Below are 21,362 nucleotides of genomic sequence, written 5' to 3' on the forward strand. Positions count from 1 at the left end.
ACTCACGGCTGTATCTGTTCTGTCTGTAGAGAACTGCAACCTTTCCATTTAGACTTTCTGTGAGCACAAAAATCACTTTAAAGCCACTACAGAGGGCCGAAGGGAGAAAATTAATCAACTGAAATATAAGATATCCTAGTGGACTAAATATTTGTGAGTTGCAATTAAGTTGAATTATAATTTTAAGTAAATTTAAGATCTCTTTGTAGTTCAGTGCTATTATGTATTCATGATGGTTAGAGCTGTACCTTAAATATTTAAAATTAAGTTTTAGACTAATTTTCAATTAAGATTCAATGAAACTGAAATGGGATGTGGTCAGATATTTCTCCTCTAACAGAATGGGCTGGGTTTCCCAATGTGGGCTATTGCCTAACTGTAAAAACTCTTTTCAGTAGTGTAATTTCATAAAGAAACTGAGCTTTCAAAAATAAAACCATTTTTCGAAACATCCAGTAAACCTCACTTTTTGAGTACAGGATCTTTCGAAAAAAGGTTTTATTTTTGAAAGATGCCCGTCTAAACTGCCTTTTTTCTATCAAATAGCCCTGTGTTGAAAAAAACCGTGGCTGCCATTATGGAAATGAAGCCCGGGAAATTTAAATCCCGGCTTCATTTGCAGTTTCAAAATGTCTAATTTACATCTGTTTTTCGAGAAAAGGGATGTCGTATAGACACACCCTCTGATATTTATTTACAAACTGGACCCCTTCATTTGAAGAAGCGGGTTGTGCCCATGAAAGCTAATGATACCATCTACATTTTTTGTTAGTCTCTGAGGTGCTTCAGGACTATTACTTAGTATATTTTGATGTGATTATAGTAATTTGTGTTTTAATGTGACAGAGCTTTAACTTATTGAGTCAGTTTCTGTCTTTAAATAATTTACTCTTCCCATAATTTGTGAAAACTTACATCAATAAATCTCTCTATATAAAAATTTTTATCTGCAGGATGACAAAGTGGCATCATCACATCACTCTGTGTCTCGGAGCCCCTCAGCCACCAGCCACCTCCCTCCTCGCACCGTCAGCCCTCTTACACACGCCCTCAGCTGAGACCCTGCACCCTCAACCCTCTCTCACATTCCCTTGACACCTCCAACCCCTTACTAATAGTGCTCCCGGGAGGCAGGAGCCATGAGCTACGTGGCCTCCCCACAACCCAGCCTTATTCACACACCCCCTTCCACCAGTACTCCACACCCGCAGCCTGCTCCTGCCCCCTCCCATCAGCCAGACACCTAACCCCAGCCTGCTCCTGCATCCTCCCCTGGCCAGACACCCTGCCCCCAGCCCACTCCTGCACCCTCCCCCCATCCAGACACCTACCCCCAGAGAGAGGAGGGTTGGAGAGCGTAGCGAGCAGGGGCCACAGCCCTCCTAGTAGTAGAAAAACCCTAAAACCCATAATTTTGCTCAACTTTGAAAATTGAACAAAATTTCTGGGTGTCTGGCTGATGAGTCTTGCCCACATGCTCAGGGTTTAGCTGATCGCCATATTTGGGGTCGGGAAGGAATAAAAATCATAAGTGATTAAAATAAACATCAGTGTCATCCATTGAAATAATTAAAAAATCGAATTTTGTCAAGCCTACTTATGATAGGCTGGCACTTTTATTGTTGTTGGGGTTTTTTTTATTGCTGCCAGTGCCACTTGCTGAACTGAATCTCATTTACTGTTCTCTTGGTTGACTATTCTGTGTCTGTGTTCTCATAGACTCATAGACTTTAAGGTCAGAAGGGACCATTATGATCATCTAGTCTGACCCCCTGCACAGTGCAGGCCACAGAATCTCACCCACCCCTCTTAGAATAATCCTCTCACCTATATCTCAGATATTGAAGCTTTCAAATACTTTGAAGACCCCAAGATGCAGAGAATCCTCTAGCTGTGATCTGTACCCCATGCTACAGAGGAAGGCAGAAAACCTCCAGGACCTCTGCCAATCTACCCTGGAGGAAAATTCCTTCCCGACCCCAAATATGGCGATCAGCTAAACCCTGAGCATGTGGGCAAGACTCATCAGCCAGACACCCAGAAAGTTATCTATAGTAACTCCTATCATCCCTCCATTGACCTATTCCCACTGATAATGAATGGTCAATTAGTTACCAAGATCATGTTATCTCATCAAACCATCCCCTTCATAAACCCATCTAGTTTAATCTTGAAATCAGATAGATCTATTGCCCCCACTACTTCCCTTGGAAGGCCGTTCCAGAACTTCACTCCTCTAATGGTTAGAAACCTTCATCTAATCTCAAGTCTAAACTTCCTACTAGCCAGCTTATATCCATTTGTTCTTGTGTCCACATTGATATTAAGCTTAAATAATTCCTCTCCCTCCCTGGTATTTATCCCTCTAATATATTTAAGAAGTGCAATCATGTCCCCCCTCAGCCTTCTTTTGCTTAAGGTAAACAAGCCAAGCTCCTTGAGTCTCCTTTCATAAGACAGGTTTTCCATTCCTCGGATCATCCTAGTGGCCCTTCTTTGTACCTGTTCCAGTTTGAATTCATCCTTCTTAAACATGGGAGACCAGAACTGCACACAGTATTCCAAATGGGGTCTCACCAATGACTTGTATAATGGCACTAACACCTCCTTATCCCTACTGGAAATACCTCGCCTAATACATCCCAAGATCGTATTAGCCTTTTTCATGGCCATGTCACAATGGCGGCTCATAGTCATTCTATAATCAACCAGGACTCCGAGGTCCTTCTCCTCCTCCGTTACTTCCAACTGATGTGTCCCCAGCTTATAACTAAAATTCTTGTTATTAATCCCTAAATGCATAACCTTACACTTCTCACTATTAAATTTCATCCTACTGCTATCACTCCAATTTACAAGATCATCCATATCTTCCTGTATGATATCCCGATCCTTTTCTGAATTGGCAATAGCTCCCAACTTTGTGTCATCCGCAAATTTTATTAGGACACTTCCACTTTTGGTGCCAAGATCAGCAATAAAAAGATTAAATAAAATTGGCCCCAAAACTGATCCCTGAGGAACTCCGCTAGTAACCTTCCTCCAACCTGACAGTTCACCTTTCAGTATGACCCGCTGTAGTCTCCCCTTTAACCAGTTGCTTATCCACCTCTCAACTTTCATATTAATCCCTATCTTTTCCAATTTAACCAATAATTCTCCATGTGGTACTGTATCAAATGCCTTACTAAAGTTGAGATAGATTAGATCCACTGCATTTCCTTTATCTAAAAAATCTGTTACTTTCTCAAAAAAGGAGATCAGGTTGGTTTGGCACGATCTACCTTTTGTAAAACCATGTTGTAATTTGTCCCAATTGCCATTAGCCTCAATGTCTCTAACTACTTTCTCCTTCAAAATTTTTTCCAGGATCTTACATACTACAGATGTCAAACTAACAGGCCTATAGTTATCCGGGTCGCTTTTTTTCCCTTTCTTAAAAATCGGAACTATATTAGCAATTCTCCAGTCAAATGGTACAACCCCTGAGTTTAGAGATTTATTAAAAAATTTTGCTAATGGACTTGCAAGTTCACGTGCCAGTTCCTTTAATATTCTTGGATGAAGATTATCTGGGCCCCCCAATTTACTCCCATTAAGCTGTTCAAGTTTGGCTTTTACCTCGGATATGGTAATATCTACCTCCATATCTTTAGTCCCATTTGTTAAGTTACCATTATCCCTATGCTCTTCATTAGCCTCATTAAAGACTGAAGACTGTTCATTGAGTCATCTTTTTTTATGTTCTTCATTAATTGTTTTAGGCAGATAGAAGCCTTTGATTCCAGCACTCTTTAGAAGCATCTATGTTTTCTCCATTCTTGGGGGCTAAACTAGATACTTTGCACACGGCTGTTTCTGAAAGTGAGGGGGAAAATAAAAGTGAAGAATTTGAGAAAATGGAATTTGAAAAACAGATATAGGAGATTAGAACTGCCTAGTGATGTTAAAATGCATTTAAGTAACCATTTAATTACTGAAATTATCAGCGGTCATACAATTACAAGCAGGGCAGCAGTCGACTCACTGTGAGCTTGTGCATGGGGGGAGCTAGTTCTAAAAAGGGCTCCCACGCATATAGGCTCCTGCCTGCCCCCATGTTGTTGCCTCTGTCAGAGGCATCGGCGTGAGAGGTAGGTGGCTCCTTGGGAGCCAGTGTGCAGGGGAAACCAACTTCTAAGCCGGCTTTCCGCGCAGGCTGGGGGAAGGTAGGATCTGGTATGCGTGGGGACCTGACTTAAAAGCCTTATTTTAAGCCAGTTCCCCACGCACACTGGCTTCTGTCTGCTCCCCTGCACTGTTGCCTCTGTATCAGAGGGAGCAGCCTGTGGGGTGGGAGGCATGTGGCTACTTAGGAGCCACAGGGTACCACTTTGTAAGCTGGCTCCCCATGTATACTGGGAGCCTGCATGTAACCGTGTGCACAGTTACACTTTGCCATCCCTGGTACTGACTCACAATAACCCTGTTTAATGATCTTCATTCTTAGTGAGGCATATATTAGAGAAAATCTGGAAGAGTTAAACAAATTCTAATGATACAAAGTATCCAGGAGTTTAAAAAGCAGAACTAGAACAACTATATCTATATAGAAATTTGCTTTAATGGGCAAGAGAAAAATATTGTTCATTGGGTTTTGTTCATTTGTTTGCTAAATAAAAATTGGTTTCGTAATCAACTTCTTACTATCTAAAGTATTTTTTTTTGGTCACTTTTGCTTGGGGAAACTTTAATTTTCTTACGAGGCAACAGCATACTAATAAACCTTAAGTACTTATATAGGTTGTTGCATGTACTTTTAAATGTACTTTATAATATTATTATTAAATATTAAATTATTAAAACAAGACTTCCTTCTTGATTCATAGCATTCAGAACCATGTGTGTTCAGGTAATATGTAGCATATTAGAGTTTTTAAAATACTCTCTCCAAAATACTCAGTGCTAGATATGATGGGAGATTTCCTGAGGATTCCTCTTTATCCTCCATGACCCTGTTATTCTTTTTAAGGATTGCTATTTTAAAAATCTGTTATTGCACCTAGAACTTTTGGATAGGAATTTTGCATATTTACATTGAGAATTAAAAATTTTATGTCTGCCACAAATAACTGAATGAAAAAATGAGAGAAGTTTGAATACAGTGAAAGCTGTACAAGGAATTACCATTTTTAGGCAGTCCAAAGAGTCCAACTCAAAGATTCTTCATATGTACTGAAGACTTATCTGTTGAACTTCAATTAGGAGACCACTTCTATTTGGCAACCATTTAGTGTCATCTTCTTCAGAGACTACTTAATATAAGCTTCTCTGTAGATACTTGTTTAGCCCCCCAATCTGCCAAAATGATCCATTCAAGTCAACAGGTTCTGTGCAAATGCAAAATCCACCCTTCCAGAGTCAGTTTCAGGAGGAGGTTTTATTTAGTGCTTATTTTAGAACTCACTGATCTGTCTTGATTTGTTTGCAGTGTTATAACTATTTTTTGCCCAAAATATTAGAGAGATGAGGCAGGTGAGGTACCGTATATACTCGAGTATAAGCCGACCCGAATATAAGCCGAGGCACCTAATTTTACCACAAAGAACTGGGAAAAAATATTGACTCAAGTATAAGCCTAGGGTAGGAAATGAGGCAGCTACTGGTAAATGTAAAAAATGAAGATAGATACCAGTAAAATTACATGAATATTTATTTCAAAGAAAAACAATAACCTAGCTCTGTAAGTGGAAAAGGGGGTCAACAAAAACAATATGGTATCAAAAATACCGTAACTTTAAAAGTACAACAACCTTAGCTCAATCAGCAACCAAGCTAACACACAAGAGCTAAAATCCTTCAAAACTGGAGTTCTCCTCCTCATCATCTGTATGTCCAAACAGAGTTTCAGCTGGTGTGAGGTTATCAGCATAGACATTGTCATCATCACTGAGTTCACAGTCATCACCATCACTGCTGTCGTTCTCATACAAAGCGCTGTCTTCACTGCCATCCATAGCATTACTAATGCCACATTTCTTGAAGGCGCGTTGCACCAGGTCCTCTGGAATCTCTTCCCATGCATCACGAACCCACTGTGCTATCAATTCTATGTCTGGCTTCCTCAGATTTCCAACTTTTGTTAGTCGAGCTTGACCAGATGACATCCATTCATGCCACATCTTTCGCACACGGTCTTTGAAAGGTTTATTTAAACACACATCTAGGGGCTGCAATACAGATGTAAGCCCACCTGGAATAACTGCCAAAGTAACTTGAGAAGACTTTGCCAATTTTTTTATGTCATCAGATGTGTGGGCTCTGAACATATCCCAAACTAGCAATGATGGTTTTTTCTTTAAGGTTGCTCCTGGTCGTCCGTTCCAAATTTCTTCCAGCCATTTTTTTGTTCTGTCTTCATCCATCCAGCCTTTAATATGTGCACGCACTATAATTCGTGGTGGGAATTTGACCTTTTTAGGCAAGGTCTTTCTTTTAAAAATAATGACAGGCCGCAGCTTAGTTCCATTAGCCAAACATGACAGAACGACTGTGAAATGGTTTTTTTCATTTCCTGTGGTTCTTAGTAAAATAGTTTTGTCTCCCAAACTTGCCACAGTTCTGTTGCTTGGAAGATCAAAGGTCATAGGCGTTTCATCCATATTCCCAATATCTCCCAGGTCATAGTTATGGATCCTTCTTTGTTTTATGATGAATGAATGGAATGACATCACTTTTTCATCAAGGTCTTTTGGCAGCTTCTGTGAAATCTTCGTTCTTTGCCGCAAACATAGGGCAAACCTATTCATGAAGCGGGTACACCATCCTGCTGATGCAACAAAATTTTCAGTGCCTGGTGCTTTAAATTTGTCATCTTTAGCCATTTGAAGGGCACGTAAGCGAATTCCCATGCGTGTTACACAGTAACCATTTTGACGACACTCCATAACCCATTTATGCAATTCAGTCTCTAGAGCCCCATATGAAGTCGTTAAACCACGTCGAGCTTTTTTTGCCTTTGGAATCTTTTCCAAGTCAGCTTTCATTTTCCGCCACTCCCTTACTTGTTTTTCGTCAACACTAAATTCCCTACTTGCAATACTGTTATTGCTTTCTTCTGCTCTTGACACAACCTTAAGTTTTAAACCAGCTTCGTATGACCTGCGTTTTTGTTTTGGTCCAGGATTAGAAGTACCGATATTGGGATCCATTTCTAACAGGATAAAAAAAAGAATTTTTAGGATGGGGGGGCGCCAGGCCCCGTCCCTCCTTTTTGACCCCTCTTACTTCTCATAAGCCCCACTCCTTATAGAATCCACCCACTCCATCCCCTGTATTCCACATATTGTGTAAGGAGTATACAGCTCAGCGTCATAAGTGGGGTATATTGCAGCCAGTAACACAGTATGTGGCCATTACACAGATATTGTAGCCAGAACACAGGCATTGTAGCCAGAACACAGGTATGATTTAGCAAGAACACAGGCATAGATGTACTGTATGAATAATATTTTAGCTTTTTTTTTTTTAAATGTTGCCTTGACATACATTTTAAGCAGCCACAACCCATAGCTCTTTTCCTCAGGTGTCCCGGCTTCCTAGCTGTTTTCGTGTATTTAGCTGAGGGAAACTTGCAGATGGCAACTCCCTCTCCACATATACCATTCCCCCGACACAGAGGATAAAATATTTCCACAATCCCTGGGCAGATCCTGCTTTCCATAAGGATTTTATCCTTTTCATTCAGGTCCCTTACCTTATCTCTTCTCTTCAGCCTGCGCCGAGCCGCGCTTCTGCCTCCGGACCCGCCCCCTGCCCACAGCACAGTGACAAGCCAATCACTGGCAGTCACTGTGCAGCCAACAAGCCTATGTATGTGCGCTGTTCATCGCACATACATAGAGCTTTCAGACCTCAGAAATTGACATGAGATACTTTGATGATGAATTTACAGCGCAGTCCATAACAATAACACCTCCTGACAGATACGACAACCTGGATGCCTTAGAACCTGACCAGCGTACTCACTTTCCTCAGTTCTCGAGACGCTGACTCGCGTATAAGCCGAGGGGGGCATTTTTCAGCACAAAAAATTTGCTGAAAAACTCGGCTTATACTCGAGTAAATACGGTATCTTTTATTGGACTAACTTCACGACCTAAAGAAGAGCTCTGTGTAGCTCAAAAGCTTGCCTATTTCACAAACAAAGATATTGGTCCAAAAAAAATGTATATACAGGCAGTCCCCGAGTTACGCGGATCCGACTTATGTCGGATCCGCAGTTACGAACGGGGATTTTCTCGCCCCAGAGGACTGGAGCGGCAGGACACCTGGTCCCGCCGCCCGCCTCCTCCGGGGCGAGAAAAGCTGCTCCCCATCTCCCTGGTCTGCTGGGGGAACCAGCAGACCAGGGAGACGCTGAGCAAAGCCGCGGAGGACCCGGACCGGACCCGCGGCGCTGATCTGGAAGCGCCGCGGTCCGGCCCGGGTCCTCCGCAGCTTTGCTCCGTGTCTCCCTGGTCTACTGGGGGGGGGGGGGATGCAGCTAGTGCCCCCCCCCCCCCCAGCAGACCAGGGAGACGTGGAGCAAAGCCCAGGGCCTGTGGTAGAGCAGGTGGGGCGCTGCCGGTTGGTCCCGCAGCACCGCTCCTTGGCGCTACTGGACCAACCCGGCAGCGGGGTGCTGCTCTGCCCCAGAAGTCCTGATTCAGCCGCTGCTGATGAGTTTCAGCAGCGGCTGAATCAGGACGCCTGGGGCAGAGCAGCTGGGGTGCTGCTGGGATGGTCCAGTAGCGCCGAGGAGCGGCCGCGCTACTGGACCAACCCAGCAGCATCCGAGCTGCCCTGCCCCAGGTGTCCCCAAGTCAGCCGCTGCTGAAACTGACCAGCGGCTGACTACAGGAAGCCCGAGGCAGAGCTGCTCTGCCCCGGGCTTCCTGGAATCAGCTGCTGATCAGTTTCAGCAGCAGCTGACTTGGGGACACCTGGGGTTCTTAAGTTGAATCTGTATGTAAGTCGGAACTGGCGTCCAGATTCAGCCGCTGTTGAAACTGATCAGTTTCAGCAGCGGCTGAATCTGGATGCCAGTTCCGACTTACATACAGATTCAACTTAAGAACAAACCTACAGTCCCTATCTTGTACGTAACCTGGGGACTGCCTGTATTACCTCTCTCGCCTTTCTCTCTAATCTCTCTTGGTGCTATTAAAACCAAATAGGTTTCCATTTCAGAAGGAGAACTTGATAGTAATAACTTTGGTCAGTAGTCGGCCATAAATATTCTATTTCAAACTAGGGGTGTTAACAACTACTTGATTAACCGCAACATCCCTCCTCCACCCTGAGTGCTCTGCATTTCAAACCCGGACCATCCGGCTGGCTCAGTCCCAGCCTGCCCGTCTGAATTTTAAATGAAGAGCACTTAGGGGAGCTGCCTGCCACTCCGCGCTGCTGCCTCTTTATCAGAGGCAGCAGCATGGGACGGCAGGCAGGAGCCTTTCTGCTCAGGGAGCCACTTTTTTAAACCTCTCTGATAGAGAATCAGCAGTGCAGGGTGGCAGTGGGGCCAGGTGCCAGGAGCGTCCTGGCTGCTGGCCCTGCCCCAAGGGGAAGTACTGAGTAACCACTAAGAATTTGTTGCAGTTACACAATTATTAAAATAAACAATTTCTAACATCCCTACTTCAAACTCCTGTGAAACTACAATCTTTTTCCTATTTGCTGTCTTTCAGGTGATTGAAGTTTATGACTTGACTAAAGTGAAGTTAAAATATTGGTAAGTGATTTGAAGATTGCTATGTACCATAGGATCACACACAACTTATTAGTTACGACTGGAGTGAAAAAGAGGTGGTAATTATTGGACTTCACTGAATTTTTTTTATCTCATTAACTTTTCTTCAGGAAAATAATTGAATAATTTTTCATCAGAAGTTAATTATTTGAAGTAAAATTATAAACAATATTTTCATAGTATATAAAGTTATAGAACATGTCCTCAACAGAAATGAATTCTGGGTATGTTTTGAATAAGAGTCTAAATGTTTAAGAAAAAAACAGCAAGCAAATGGTCTGGTAGCACTTTATAGACTAACAAAACATGTCGATGGTATCATGAGCTTTCGTGGGCACAGACCACTTCTTCAGATGACTGGACCACATCTGAAGAAGTGGGCTGTGCCCACGAAAGCTCATGATACCATCTACATGTTTTGTTAGTCTATAAAGTGCTACCAGACCATTTGCTTGTTGTTTTTTTCTGTAACAGACTAACTCGGCTACCCCCTGAAGCTCCTAAATGTTTAAGATTACTAGGCATGATGCATGCATGATATTCTAATAGTAAAAAAAAAATTCCTATGCCTATTTCCTGTGTAGATTACCAATCACGTGTTTCTGCTCTAAATGTCTGGTGTCATTAAATATGTATATGTAGCGCCAAATTTAAGCATAGACCTTTACAAATAGAATTAACTTTCAATCTGATCCTCCAGAACCCTTAAAATCTAGGGATAGATGATAACATCAGATCAGGGAGAGAGAGGAAGGCTTATGTAGTACAACTGAGGTTTCATGTTTCACAAAGGCTTATGTTATGTGGGTCATTTAGATATGTACTAAGTGGATGGTATACAGGGCTTGGGTTAATGACTTTCAAAGACTCCCATTTTTCTGGAATCTGGCTTTTTTCCAGTTGCCATAATTTTTTGATCTTGTCTGTTCTAGTTACTGATTGTTTTGCAAGTGTAAATGTGATTGCAGGAAATGTTAATTAGGTAAAATAAACTGAACAGCATGTCACCACTACATACAACAGAGCCTACAACCCGTAATTATCAAGGGTGAGTTGTTATGAAAAATTGATCCTTGTGAAAGTATTGGAATGGTTTATGCAAGTTGAAAGCAGAAGTTCTTTGATTAAATCAAGAGTACATCTTTTAAATATCCCATGCTTCATTAGCATGTTCCCGGCTGGTTGCCATTTTAGAAATTGACTAGCCCGAAGTAACTGCCTGCGTCTACACGCGGCAGTGAAACGGGATTCTGAATTAAAGCCCTAAATCGAATTAGCTGGTAAATCTCATTCCAGGAGGAATACCAGCTAATTCGATTTAGGGCTTTAATTCGGAATCCTGTTTCACTGCCACGTGTAGATGCGGGCAGTTACTTCGGGCTAGTCAATTTCTAAAATGGCGACTGGCCTGGAGCGTGCTAATGAAGCGCGGGATATTTAAATCCCGTGCTTCATTTGCAATTTTGGTCGCCCTCATTAGCCTCCCTAGATTGAACTAGGGGGCTAGTGTAGACGTACCCTTTGTTATATAAACTTTCAGTAATGCCATTCTTTTTTCTTTCTTGTAACAATCTCAACCAACCCTATTATTCTATGAAAAATATATAGTATAATGAGCTTTCATAGGAAAAACCCAGAGTAACTCCACTGATGTTAGTAGAGTTAGGAAGAAGTAACTAACAGCAGAATTTGGCTTTATGTATTATTTCCCTTCCTTTACCCCCCTTTTCCCCCTTCCTGCCCCCCTCCCCCCAAAAAGTTACATAGTTTTTGATTACGCTTGTGAGGCCAAAAACTCTACTTGATGACATTTCTATTTAGATGTACCACTAATTTTTGAACATAGTCTCAGAGGGGTAGCCATGTTGTTCTGTAACTTAAAAAAACTTAAAAAACGAGTGGTCCTGTAGCACCTGAGGTTACGACTACACAACAGTGTTATTTTGGAATAACTGATGTTATTCTAAAATAACATAATCTGCGTCTACGCTACAAGCAGTTACTTCGACATAATGTCAAAATAATGTCGAGCTGGAGGACTTCTTACTCTAACTTCTGTAATCCTCGTTTTATGAGGAGTAAGGAAAGAGTCATATTTCTCAGACTTCCTGCTGTGTAGACAGTGCCAAAAGCCAAAATAAGCTATTTCGATTTAAGGAATGCATTTGACGTAGCTCAAATTGTGTACTTAATTTTGCTTTAGCTCTGCTGTGTAGATGTGCCCTTAGAGATTAACATAAAAATGCTTTTTTTTAGTCTCTAAAATGCTACAGGTCATTTACATTTTTCAAGTATCACATCCAATCAATCCCAAAATTACAGCAAAATTTGAATAGAATCCCTCATCTTAGCTCTGCCCATCTTCCCATGCTGTTTACAAATGTTGACACCCTGAGAAAGAAAGAAAAGAAAATAATAGAAATGGGGAGAGGGAAAGGGTTCAAAGTAAAACTGAGATGTAGAGAGGGGAAGGCATGTACATCATCTGACATGAGGGAGAGGGTATGGGGTTGCAGGGAGCCTTCTAAAATAGAAGGAAATGGGAGGGTGGCTCGAGAATCTTTTGTAAGGAGCCTCTGGCATATGCAGTGAGCTTGGATGACCGAAGCAACAGAATGACTGCACAGTATTTTTAATTCTGCTTACCTCATAAAAACATAAGGGCTGTGGCTAGACTGGCAAGTTTTTCCGCAAAAGCAGGTGCTTTTGCGGAAAAACTTGCCAGCTGTCTACACTGGCCGCTTGAATTTCCGCAAGAACACTGATGATCTCATGTAAGAAATCAGTGCTTCTTGTGGAAATACTATGCTGCTCCCGTTGGGGCAAAAGTCCTTTTGCGCAAAAGGGCCGGTGTAGACAGCTCAGATTTGTTTTGCACAAAAAAGCTCCGATCGCGAAAATGGCGATCGGGGCTTTTTTGCACAAAAGCACGTCTAGATTGGCATGGACGCTTTTCTGCAAAAAGTGCTTTTGCGGAAAAGCATCCATGCCAATCTAGACGTTCTTTTCCGCAAATGCTTTTAACGGAAAACTTTTCCGTTAAAAGCATTTGTGGAAAATCATGCTAGTCTAGATGTAGCCAAGGTGTTTTCTCTGATATTGGATTGCTATGTGAGATAAATATAATTTTCCTTTGAAAAATGAGTTGTCTGTGCATTCTTAATTTTGTGTATCAATGAGTTTAACTAATGAATTCTAACCAATAGCCTGCTCCTTAATAATGATTCAGTGGCTTTCTTTTTTTTTTTTCAGCGGTGTCCATTTTAACTCTCAGGCAATTGCTCCAACCATAGAACAGATTGATCAATCATTTGGAGCAACACATCCAGGAGGTAGGCTACAGTATTTCTGAGATCATCAAAAGTAGACTTCACTACTGGCTTCAGTCAAATGAAATTAATCTTCTGGTTGACATTAAGAATAACAGACTGTTCTAAACAATATCCCCTGTGTTTTTATATTAGAAGCAGACTGTTCTTAAATGAAATGAGTTCTGTTTTTTCAGAGGGTAGTCACATATTTTACAAAATATTATTTAAATTTGAATGGTGGCTGGCTTAGTTAACTGAAATAATGCAAAATATTGTGTGGCCCGATAATAGTACGTTCAGCTAACATTAATAGGCTCACTTTAAACCACAATAACAAGGAAACTGAGGTCTTTCCCTTAGTCTTGTCTAGTTTAGATGGAGAGAGAATTTTCGCAAGCCGTGTCTACACAAATTGTGCAACAAGTTAAGATGTAGAGCTGTAGCATACTGTACACCATGGGTGGGCAATAATTTTTTGCCAGGGGCCATTTCAAAAATTTCTAAAGTGGCCCTGGGCCATACCAAAAGGGGCAGGGCTGAGAGACTTCCGGGTTCCCCACCCCCAGACTATGATTGGTCTGGGGATGGGGGGACACCTTTGTTCCCCCCCCTTCCCCTAGATGCCCATGCCACTGGCTGGAAGGAGACCTCCCCCACCCCCAGGTCAATCAGGGTCTGGGGGCAGGGGAGCGCACAGAGTCTTCTCCCGCTCTGCCAAGAGCATGTGGCATTTCTAAGTTCCTCACAGGGCAGGGGCAGGGCCAGGGCAGAGGAAACTTTGCACACTCCTCTACCCCCAGGTCCTGATTGGGTGTTTGCCCACCCCTGCTATATACTGATTGGCCATGTGATCTCTGATGGTACTCACTAAAAGCAGCAAGAAAATGTTTGTTTCTGTGCCCTCAGAAACTTTGTCATGCATCAGTAGGTCTACTCAAGTATTTTGCTGGAGTGAGGTAGATATATATATATAGCTGAGCTTGCCACCAGGAAGTGTTTGTGTAGAGATGCTCTAAATCACAGAGACTGCATAACTGGACTATGGATAAATGCAGAAAAGTGGGTGGGGAGTGAGATGCATCCCAGACCCAGGGTGAGAACACTGATTGTTTCTATAGTAGCCAGACCTGCTCAGCAACCTGCACAGCCCACATAATCATGGTCTTAGCAGGATCTGTACCACTCCTGTCATGAATCACACTGATGCAAGGTGTGGCATTCTGATTTATTAACACAAACACAATCAGGCTGTGTCTACATTGGCAAGATTTTGTGTAAAAGCGACCGCTTTTGTGCAAAAACTTCCTGCCTGTCTACACTGGCTGCGAGTTCTTGCTCAAGAACATTGACATTCTAACGTATGAAATCAGTGCTTCTTGCACAAATACTCCTGCTCAGGAAGAAGCCATTTTGCGCAAGAGGCCAGTGTAGACAGGCAGCCAAGACATTTTGCACAAAAGCAGTCTAAACAGAAAAAAGCCCTTGTGGCCACTTGGATGCTTCGTACCTGCAGGCAGCTCTGGACTTCCTGGTAACCCAAGCCCCCTTAAAGGCAGACGCAGCCTGCAGAGGCCACAAGGCAGAAGCAGCTTTGCCACCTCTGCCCAGAGCTCTGCCACACGGCTCTGCTCCCTGCAACAGCCACCAGACCACCCAGGATGGCCACTCCAGGGGGGGAACAACCCGCACCCCAGGGCAGGCGGCACCAAGGGGCAGGCGCACCCTGGTCTGCAGGGGAGCTCAACACCCTCCTGGACTTCTGGGTCGAGGAAGAGGCAATCCATGACCCATGGTCCTATCGGCACAAAGCGGACATATTCCGCCGCATGGTCCAGGCACTCTCTGACCAGGGTCATCCAGCCCGGACCCTGGAACAGGTCCGGGCTAAGGTAAAAGAGCTGCGCCTGGGCTATGTCCGGGCCAGGGGGCAGGAGCTGACACCTGCCCCTACTACCAATGGCTCCACGCCATCCTGGGCCAGGCACCACCACCCCACGGACCCTCGGTTCCAGTGGACACCTACAGGCTCCCCCCGTCACCAAGCCCAGTGAGGTGGAGGAGGAAGCACAGCTGCCCAGTGAGTCAGAGGACGAGGCGGACCAGGAGAGCAGCGGAACCCTCCAGGCGGAGACCCTCTCTGGCAGCCCCAATGTCTCCCGTGCATCCTCGGAGGCTGGAAAAGGATCCACAGGTGAGTGTTGCACGTTGCACTCAAGGGTGGGGGGGAGTTAGGCGCCCGGAGGGGGGAAGGGGAGAGCATGTCACTCAGGCCGCGTGAGCGTGTCACTCAGGCCGCGTGAGCTGCACGCTGTGTAGCATTAGCAGTATGCAGCACGTGCAACCACGTGCAGTCTGGTGACCGAGCGGCACGTGGCTGCGGCAGGCAGCTCCAGGGCATGCCTGGGACCGTGCTGCTCTCGCACATCCAGCAGGACCAGGGGGGAAGGGTGGATGCCGGCTGGAATCAGCCAGGGCCCCAGAGGCTCAGGCCAGAGCCTACACCTCCACAAGGGTGCAGCACACAGAACGGCACACTGTTCCATGCCTGTCTGTGAGGCACAGCCAGCTGCTCCTGGGAAAACTGCAGCGTCACAGCCCTGTGAGCGTGGCCCCCATCGAGCCCCTCGCCTGCTCCCAGTGCCTTGGCTAGACCCCCGGGGGCAGTCCCCACTGCAGCCACACATGTCTCTGGGCTACCATGTGTGAGGGCTAGGGGGAGGGGGGAAGTGCTCGGGCCGGCCCTAGGGCCACCTCAGTTTTGCTGCAAGGATGGTACACTCCCCAGTCACTCTCCTGGTTCTGGTTCCGTCCAGGAGACAGCCCACATGATGGGGATCTGAGGGCCCAGACCACCTCTGCCATATGTGCTCCAAGGCACTGTGTGGGGATTCATCTTGCTCCCTGTCAAACACCATTGATTAGCGCAAAGCCTCACAGCCTCCACTGGAAGGGAGTTCCACAGGTTAACACAACAACGCCCCAAGGGGCCAGGACACAGGCCGGTGGTTATAATACATGGAGGAGGACCCTACTCCAGGGGCAGTCCTGTATGCAAACATACAACAGAGGGGAAAGGGGGTAACCGAGTGGGCCCAAGCCACACTACTGTGGTGTCACCTGGGTTCGGGGGGGAGGGCATGAGGTGTGGGGACAGTGGCCGGGCTGCCTGACTGACCCATCCTTTCTTCTGTTCCCTGCAGCGGGACCAAGCAGGAGCGGGGGACCCTCTAGCCCTGCGGCAGCAGCAACACTCCCAGCCGCCCAAGCACCAAGCCGGCAGGACCGGCAGCTGGACCAGCTGCTTCGGCGGCACGTGCTGTCCGTCGAACGGGTGGAGGCAGCCATCACGCGCTAGGAGGAGGGGGACCTGCAGTGGTGCTAGCAGGCCTGGGGTCCCTTCCAGGCCCAGTGTGTGCGCATGGCAGATGCCATCTCCACCCTCACCGCGCACATTGGCCGTGCCATTCCTTATGGCATGGCATTGCCCCATGCACCTGCCATCCCTCCCATAGCAATGCCCATGCCCCCTCCTGCTCCTCCTCCTCCCGCAATGCCCGCTCCTGCCCCTCCTGCCCACCTCTCTGTGCTGCCTGCCCCAACACGGCCTGACCCCCATGTGCAGGTCTGCCCCCGCAGAAGCAATCGCAGGGGCCACCCCTCCTAGCAGTAGCTCCCCACTCCCAGTTAAGAGCCTCCCCCCCTCCATCTCCTCCCTCTCCATTGTAAATAAAAAGTTCAAACATTGTGTTCCAAAAATAACTGTGTGGGTTGTTTATTGGGAGAGGAGGGGAGGGGAGGGGGAAGGTTTGGGGAGGGTAGGGAGATGTCAAGGGAGACAGAGGCGACCCTACTATGGGGCCTGGGAGAACATCTCCGTCAGGGCCTCCCGGATGCGCACCCCATCCTGGTGCGCCTGGTGGATGGCAGCTGTGCAGGGCTGTTCAAAGGCCTAGCCCTCGCCTGCCATCCATGCTGGGAGGAAGGCCTCCCCCCTCCGCTCCACGAGATTATGGAGCATGCAGCACGCGGCCACTACCTCCGGGACATTCCGCTCACCCATCTCCAGACGGGTGAGCAAACAATGGAACCGGGCTTTCAGACCCCCAAAGGTGCACTCTACTTGGTTGCGGGCCCGGTTGAGGCGGTCATTGAACCAGGCCCGGTTGTGGTCCGGCTGCCCCGTGTAGGGCCGCATTAGCCAGGGCAGCAGGGGGTAGGCCGCATCCCCCACAATACACGTGGGCGTTGGCACATCCTCGACAGTAAATCCCCTCTGGGGGAAGTAAGTGCCCGCCTCCAGCCTCTCAAACAGGCCGGAGTTTCGTAGAATGCAGGCGTCGTGTGCCCTGCCGGACCAGCCCACATAAATGTCCAGGAAACTGCCATGGTGGTCCACAAGGGCCTGGAGTACGATGGCGAAGCACCCCTTTCTGTTTATGAAATGGGCCGCTTGATGCTCTGGGGCATGGATGGTGATGTGGATTGCATCCAGGGATCCCCCGCAGTTGGGGAACCCAAGGGTAGTGAAGCCGGCCACCGTAGCTTCCACATCGTGCAGGCAGATGACTCTCTGGAGCAGGACATCACTGATGGCACAGACAACCAGCAGAAGGGTGCAGAGAAACACAGGGGAACACATCACATAAGGCAGGGTGAGTGCATGCTCCCTTGGGGGGGCCCCCCTGTGATGCCCTCTGTCCTCACACACACACACGCCCCAGGGCCCCCTCGCCCCACGCTCCCCCTCCCCCCACCAGCTGCAGGCTCGTGCAAGGGATGGATGGCCCAAACCCCTGGGTGACCCAGCCTGGAGTCTTGCCTGCCCCTGGGCATGGAGTGCAGCACTCCCCTCCCCCCTACACACACACACACACTCCTCCTGGGACTTACCTCCATCATGGCGACACCGACGGTTGATCTGCCCCTCCCAAACTGGTGTGCCACTGATCGGTAGCTGTCCGGGGTGGCCAGCTTTCATAGTACGATGGTGACCCTCTTCTCGACTGGGATGGGTTCCCACAGTCGGGTGGGTGGTTCTCTGGGGCGCAAGGGCAAGCCAGGCGCACAGCTCCAGGAACGTCTGCTTTCACATGCAGAAGTTCCGGAGCCATTGCTGGTCGTCCCATTGCCCAAGGACCAGCCAGTCCCACCAGTCGGTACTGGTGTCCAGTCTCTACAAGGACCTCTCCATGGTGAGCTGGGGATGGCACAGGGATGCCATGGCCTCCCTGGTGAGAGAGTCCAGAGCGACCTGCGCCTCGAGGTCCTGGAGGAGAAGTGCAGCAGCCTGGAGCAGCAGCTGCAGGCACTCCAAAATGGCCGGAAGGGGCCAGAGCAGGCACAAGGTACAAGAAACAAGCTGAGAAAAAAAAAATCAGCCAAAGGCTTTAAAGGCACAAGGCAATAGTGTCCAATAAGGCAGAGGGCAACCACAAATAGAACTGCTACGGCTGTCTGTCCCTGCAAGAGGTCCTAAAGCACGCAGCAGGAGAGAAACGGCTGTCCGGAGAGATCCCTTTAAGCATGTGTCTCAAAGGAGCTCCCGCCATCGCCCCCGGAAAGGGCTGGTGCCCTTTTGCCCTCTTCAAAATGGTTCCAGGCTTCTGCTTTTGCACAAAAGCGTCCTGCCAATGTAGATGCGCTTTTACGCAAAAGCGCATCATTCTTACGATGAGTCCCGGACCAATATAGATGCTCTCTTGCGCAAATCCTCTAACGCAAAAACTCTTGCGTTAAAAGTATTTGCGCAAAATCATGCCAATGTAGACGTAGCCTCAGTGCACAGAAGTAATGAGAGAAATAAAATACAGACCATAAACAGATAATGGGCCTAACAAATGAGTTCAACATCATAAGATTGCCCCTATGTATTCTCAATAATTTGTTTGCTGTAGGCACTTGCTATTTTTTTTATAAGTTTACCCAACTTTCTATTATATAGAATCACTGAAGAAAAGGGAAATCCAAATGGAACAGGTGTATGTTACCTAGTGTGTTTGATAGGTGATGAAAAGAAACATGATTACTGTAACTCCCAAGACAAAGGGTAATTAAATTTGAATTATCCGCTTGGGGCCAGTCAAAACTGAGTGCAGCCATAACAGTGAAATATTATCCCATAACTGAGGAGCTGGGCTTCTTTTGGAATAGGTTTGTTTTTTGAGTGCTGCTGCTTGTCCATTCAGTGTAGGTGTGGGTGCTCATCACATACACTGGTGCTGGAAGATTTTCCCTTAGCAGTATCTGCCTCAGACGCCCCCGGGAGTGGTGCACACATGCCATGCTATGTAGGGTGCCTCCAGCCTCCCTTCACCACCAATTCCTTCTTTCTGCCAGTGACAAAGCTTGGCACTTTCTCGCCTTAGCATTAGCTGTTACTCCTTTTTCCAGTTTGTCGGACTCTAATTTTCCTGTAAATAGTTTCTATTGTTAGTTTACTGTTCAGTAAGTCAGTTAGGGTTAAATTCTGTAGGGATTTAGTCTCCGGTTGGGATATGCCCCTGATCCTGGGCTTCAAGTCATGTCACAGTTGCAGTCAGCCCAAGCCTGTTCCGAAACAAGCTCCAGTCCCCAGTTATGGGATGAATTATTTCAGTTTTGGTTGTCCCAGGCTTCCTAGTTTTGGAGTGTTCACAGTGCTTAGTAGACGTACGCATTAGTGATAAGTGCCACATTTGCAAATAATTTGTCTCACACCAAAAAGGACATTCATCTAGAAGCTCTCCTAATGGAGCTCTCTGGCGCTTAACCAGTCGGACTCTGCACTGAGTACCAGTGTGTCAGTGTTTGGCGCTCTGCTGGTACCCTCAGCCCCCTGGCACCATTTTCCAGCATCACACAAACCTAAGCAGGGCAGGGACAGATCTCTGTGGCCCAGGAAAGATAAGACCAAAATGCTAACCACTGCTTAACTCTCCTTTTGTGACCCAGCTTACCTGTAAGGCCCCTTCAGAACAATGCTCCTCTTCTTGCTCCCCCCTCCCTCCCATAGCGGTGTCAAACAACCCCATGTGCTGCCAATGCCAGAGGCCGTGCAAGCAACCCAGGATGACATGTCGATGCCAGTGCTATCCATACCTGTAATTGTGGGACCGTGCCATAAAGGGAAGCCTACCATAGCACTGCCTGCATCTCCACAGAGACACTGCTCCCTCAAGAGAGTGAGAGAGAGGTGCCTAAGGCCTCACCTCTACACCAGGAGGGATGCAGAGCCTACAGCCTGATACAGTCCCTTGAAGTTTCCAGGGCCTCCGAGGACATGAGAGAAGTCTCTCTGGGAGTTAGGCCCAGATCTCCAGAGATACACAGCCCCTGGCACGTGATACTCAATCAAGGTTTCAGTGCCATTCGCAGGACAAGTTGGTGGCATCCTGGAACTGTTCCTTATGCCAGTACTACTCCTAAGAACCAGAATTCTTGCTGCTTGTCTGTGAAGAATTCAGGGATTGGTGGTCCCACTGTATATCACAGCCCCACTATTTGGGCAATTGACACTGCTCCCCACAACCACTCTCCCTACAAATCTGCCAGCTACCAACATCTGCACCGCAGGTTACCCAGCAGTTGATGTTCTCCAGTGGGCCTTTCATGCTGCTCATCCCTGTCTTGGGCTTTGGCATCCTTCCCAAAACCAGTTCCTCGCTCCTGGTCTTCCAGCACCGTGCACTCCATCCGCTTGGCCTTGGATCAGTGCCACCAGCTCAGGAACTTTCCTGACACCCTTGATATCGCAGATGGGTTCCTAGGTGGCTGCAGGGATGGCCATCCCAATGGTACAGTGGAGGTTTCCTGTGTCATCTCAGGTACTATACTCTGTAGCCAGTGCATCGATGGCATCATCTGCCACCTCTGCCAAACACTTTCGAGCACTGGATGTTTTGAGGGCTGCCACCCTGAAGGTGGAACAAGAGAGAGAGGCCCAGCATTCCACCTCTCCGCTCCCTGAAGAGCCCCCCCTCCTCCCTCTGTGCGGCTTTCTCCTTTTCCTCCTGACCTAATGCAGCAATCGTGGAGCCCCCTCTGGTTGTTACCCAGGATGATGTATGGGCTTATGTCATGGGGTGGACTCACCGTCATGGCACCTGCTGCCAGTAGCACTGGGAATTAGCTCATATCTACTCACTGAACACCTCTTTCTGACTGGTGTCTCCCAGTGTCAAATCCAGACCCATGGCATCCTCTTCAGGACACTGCCCTCCAGCAGTGCCCACTCCAGTGACTCTTTGCCCCCTCCCGGGGGCGTGTTTATCAGTCTCTGCACTCTGGGATCACCCCATTCC

General features: G+C 46.9%; 1 protein-coding gene across 6 annotated transcripts in view; it reads left to right on the plus strand.

Annotated features, from left to right (window-relative positions):
• The window catches only part of PHAF1 (phagophore assembly factor 1), a 100,004-nt gene that overhangs the window by 22,424 nt on the left and 56,218 nt on the right, over positions 1–21,362 (plus strand). For 5 of the 6 annotated variants that reach the window (XM_075940357.2, XM_089781436.1, XM_075940354.2 and 2 more), the window contains exons 5-6: positions 9,711–9,754; positions 13,025–13,104. In XM_075940357.2, the coding sequence (XP_075796472.2) occupies positions 9,711–9,754; positions 13,025–13,104 (124 nt within the window). The remainder of the gene's footprint in view (positions 1–9,710; positions 9,755–13,024; positions 13,105–21,362) is intronic. The other variant, XM_089781437.1, reaches the window with a different exon arrangement.

Source organism: Pelodiscus sinensis, chromosome 12 (assembly GCF_052426305.1).
Source record: "Pelodiscus sinensis isolate ZL-2025 chromosome 12, ASM5242630v1, whole genome shotgun sequence".
NCBI classification, from domain to species: domain Eukaryota; kingdom Metazoa; phylum Chordata; order Testudines; family Trionychidae; genus Pelodiscus; species Pelodiscus sinensis.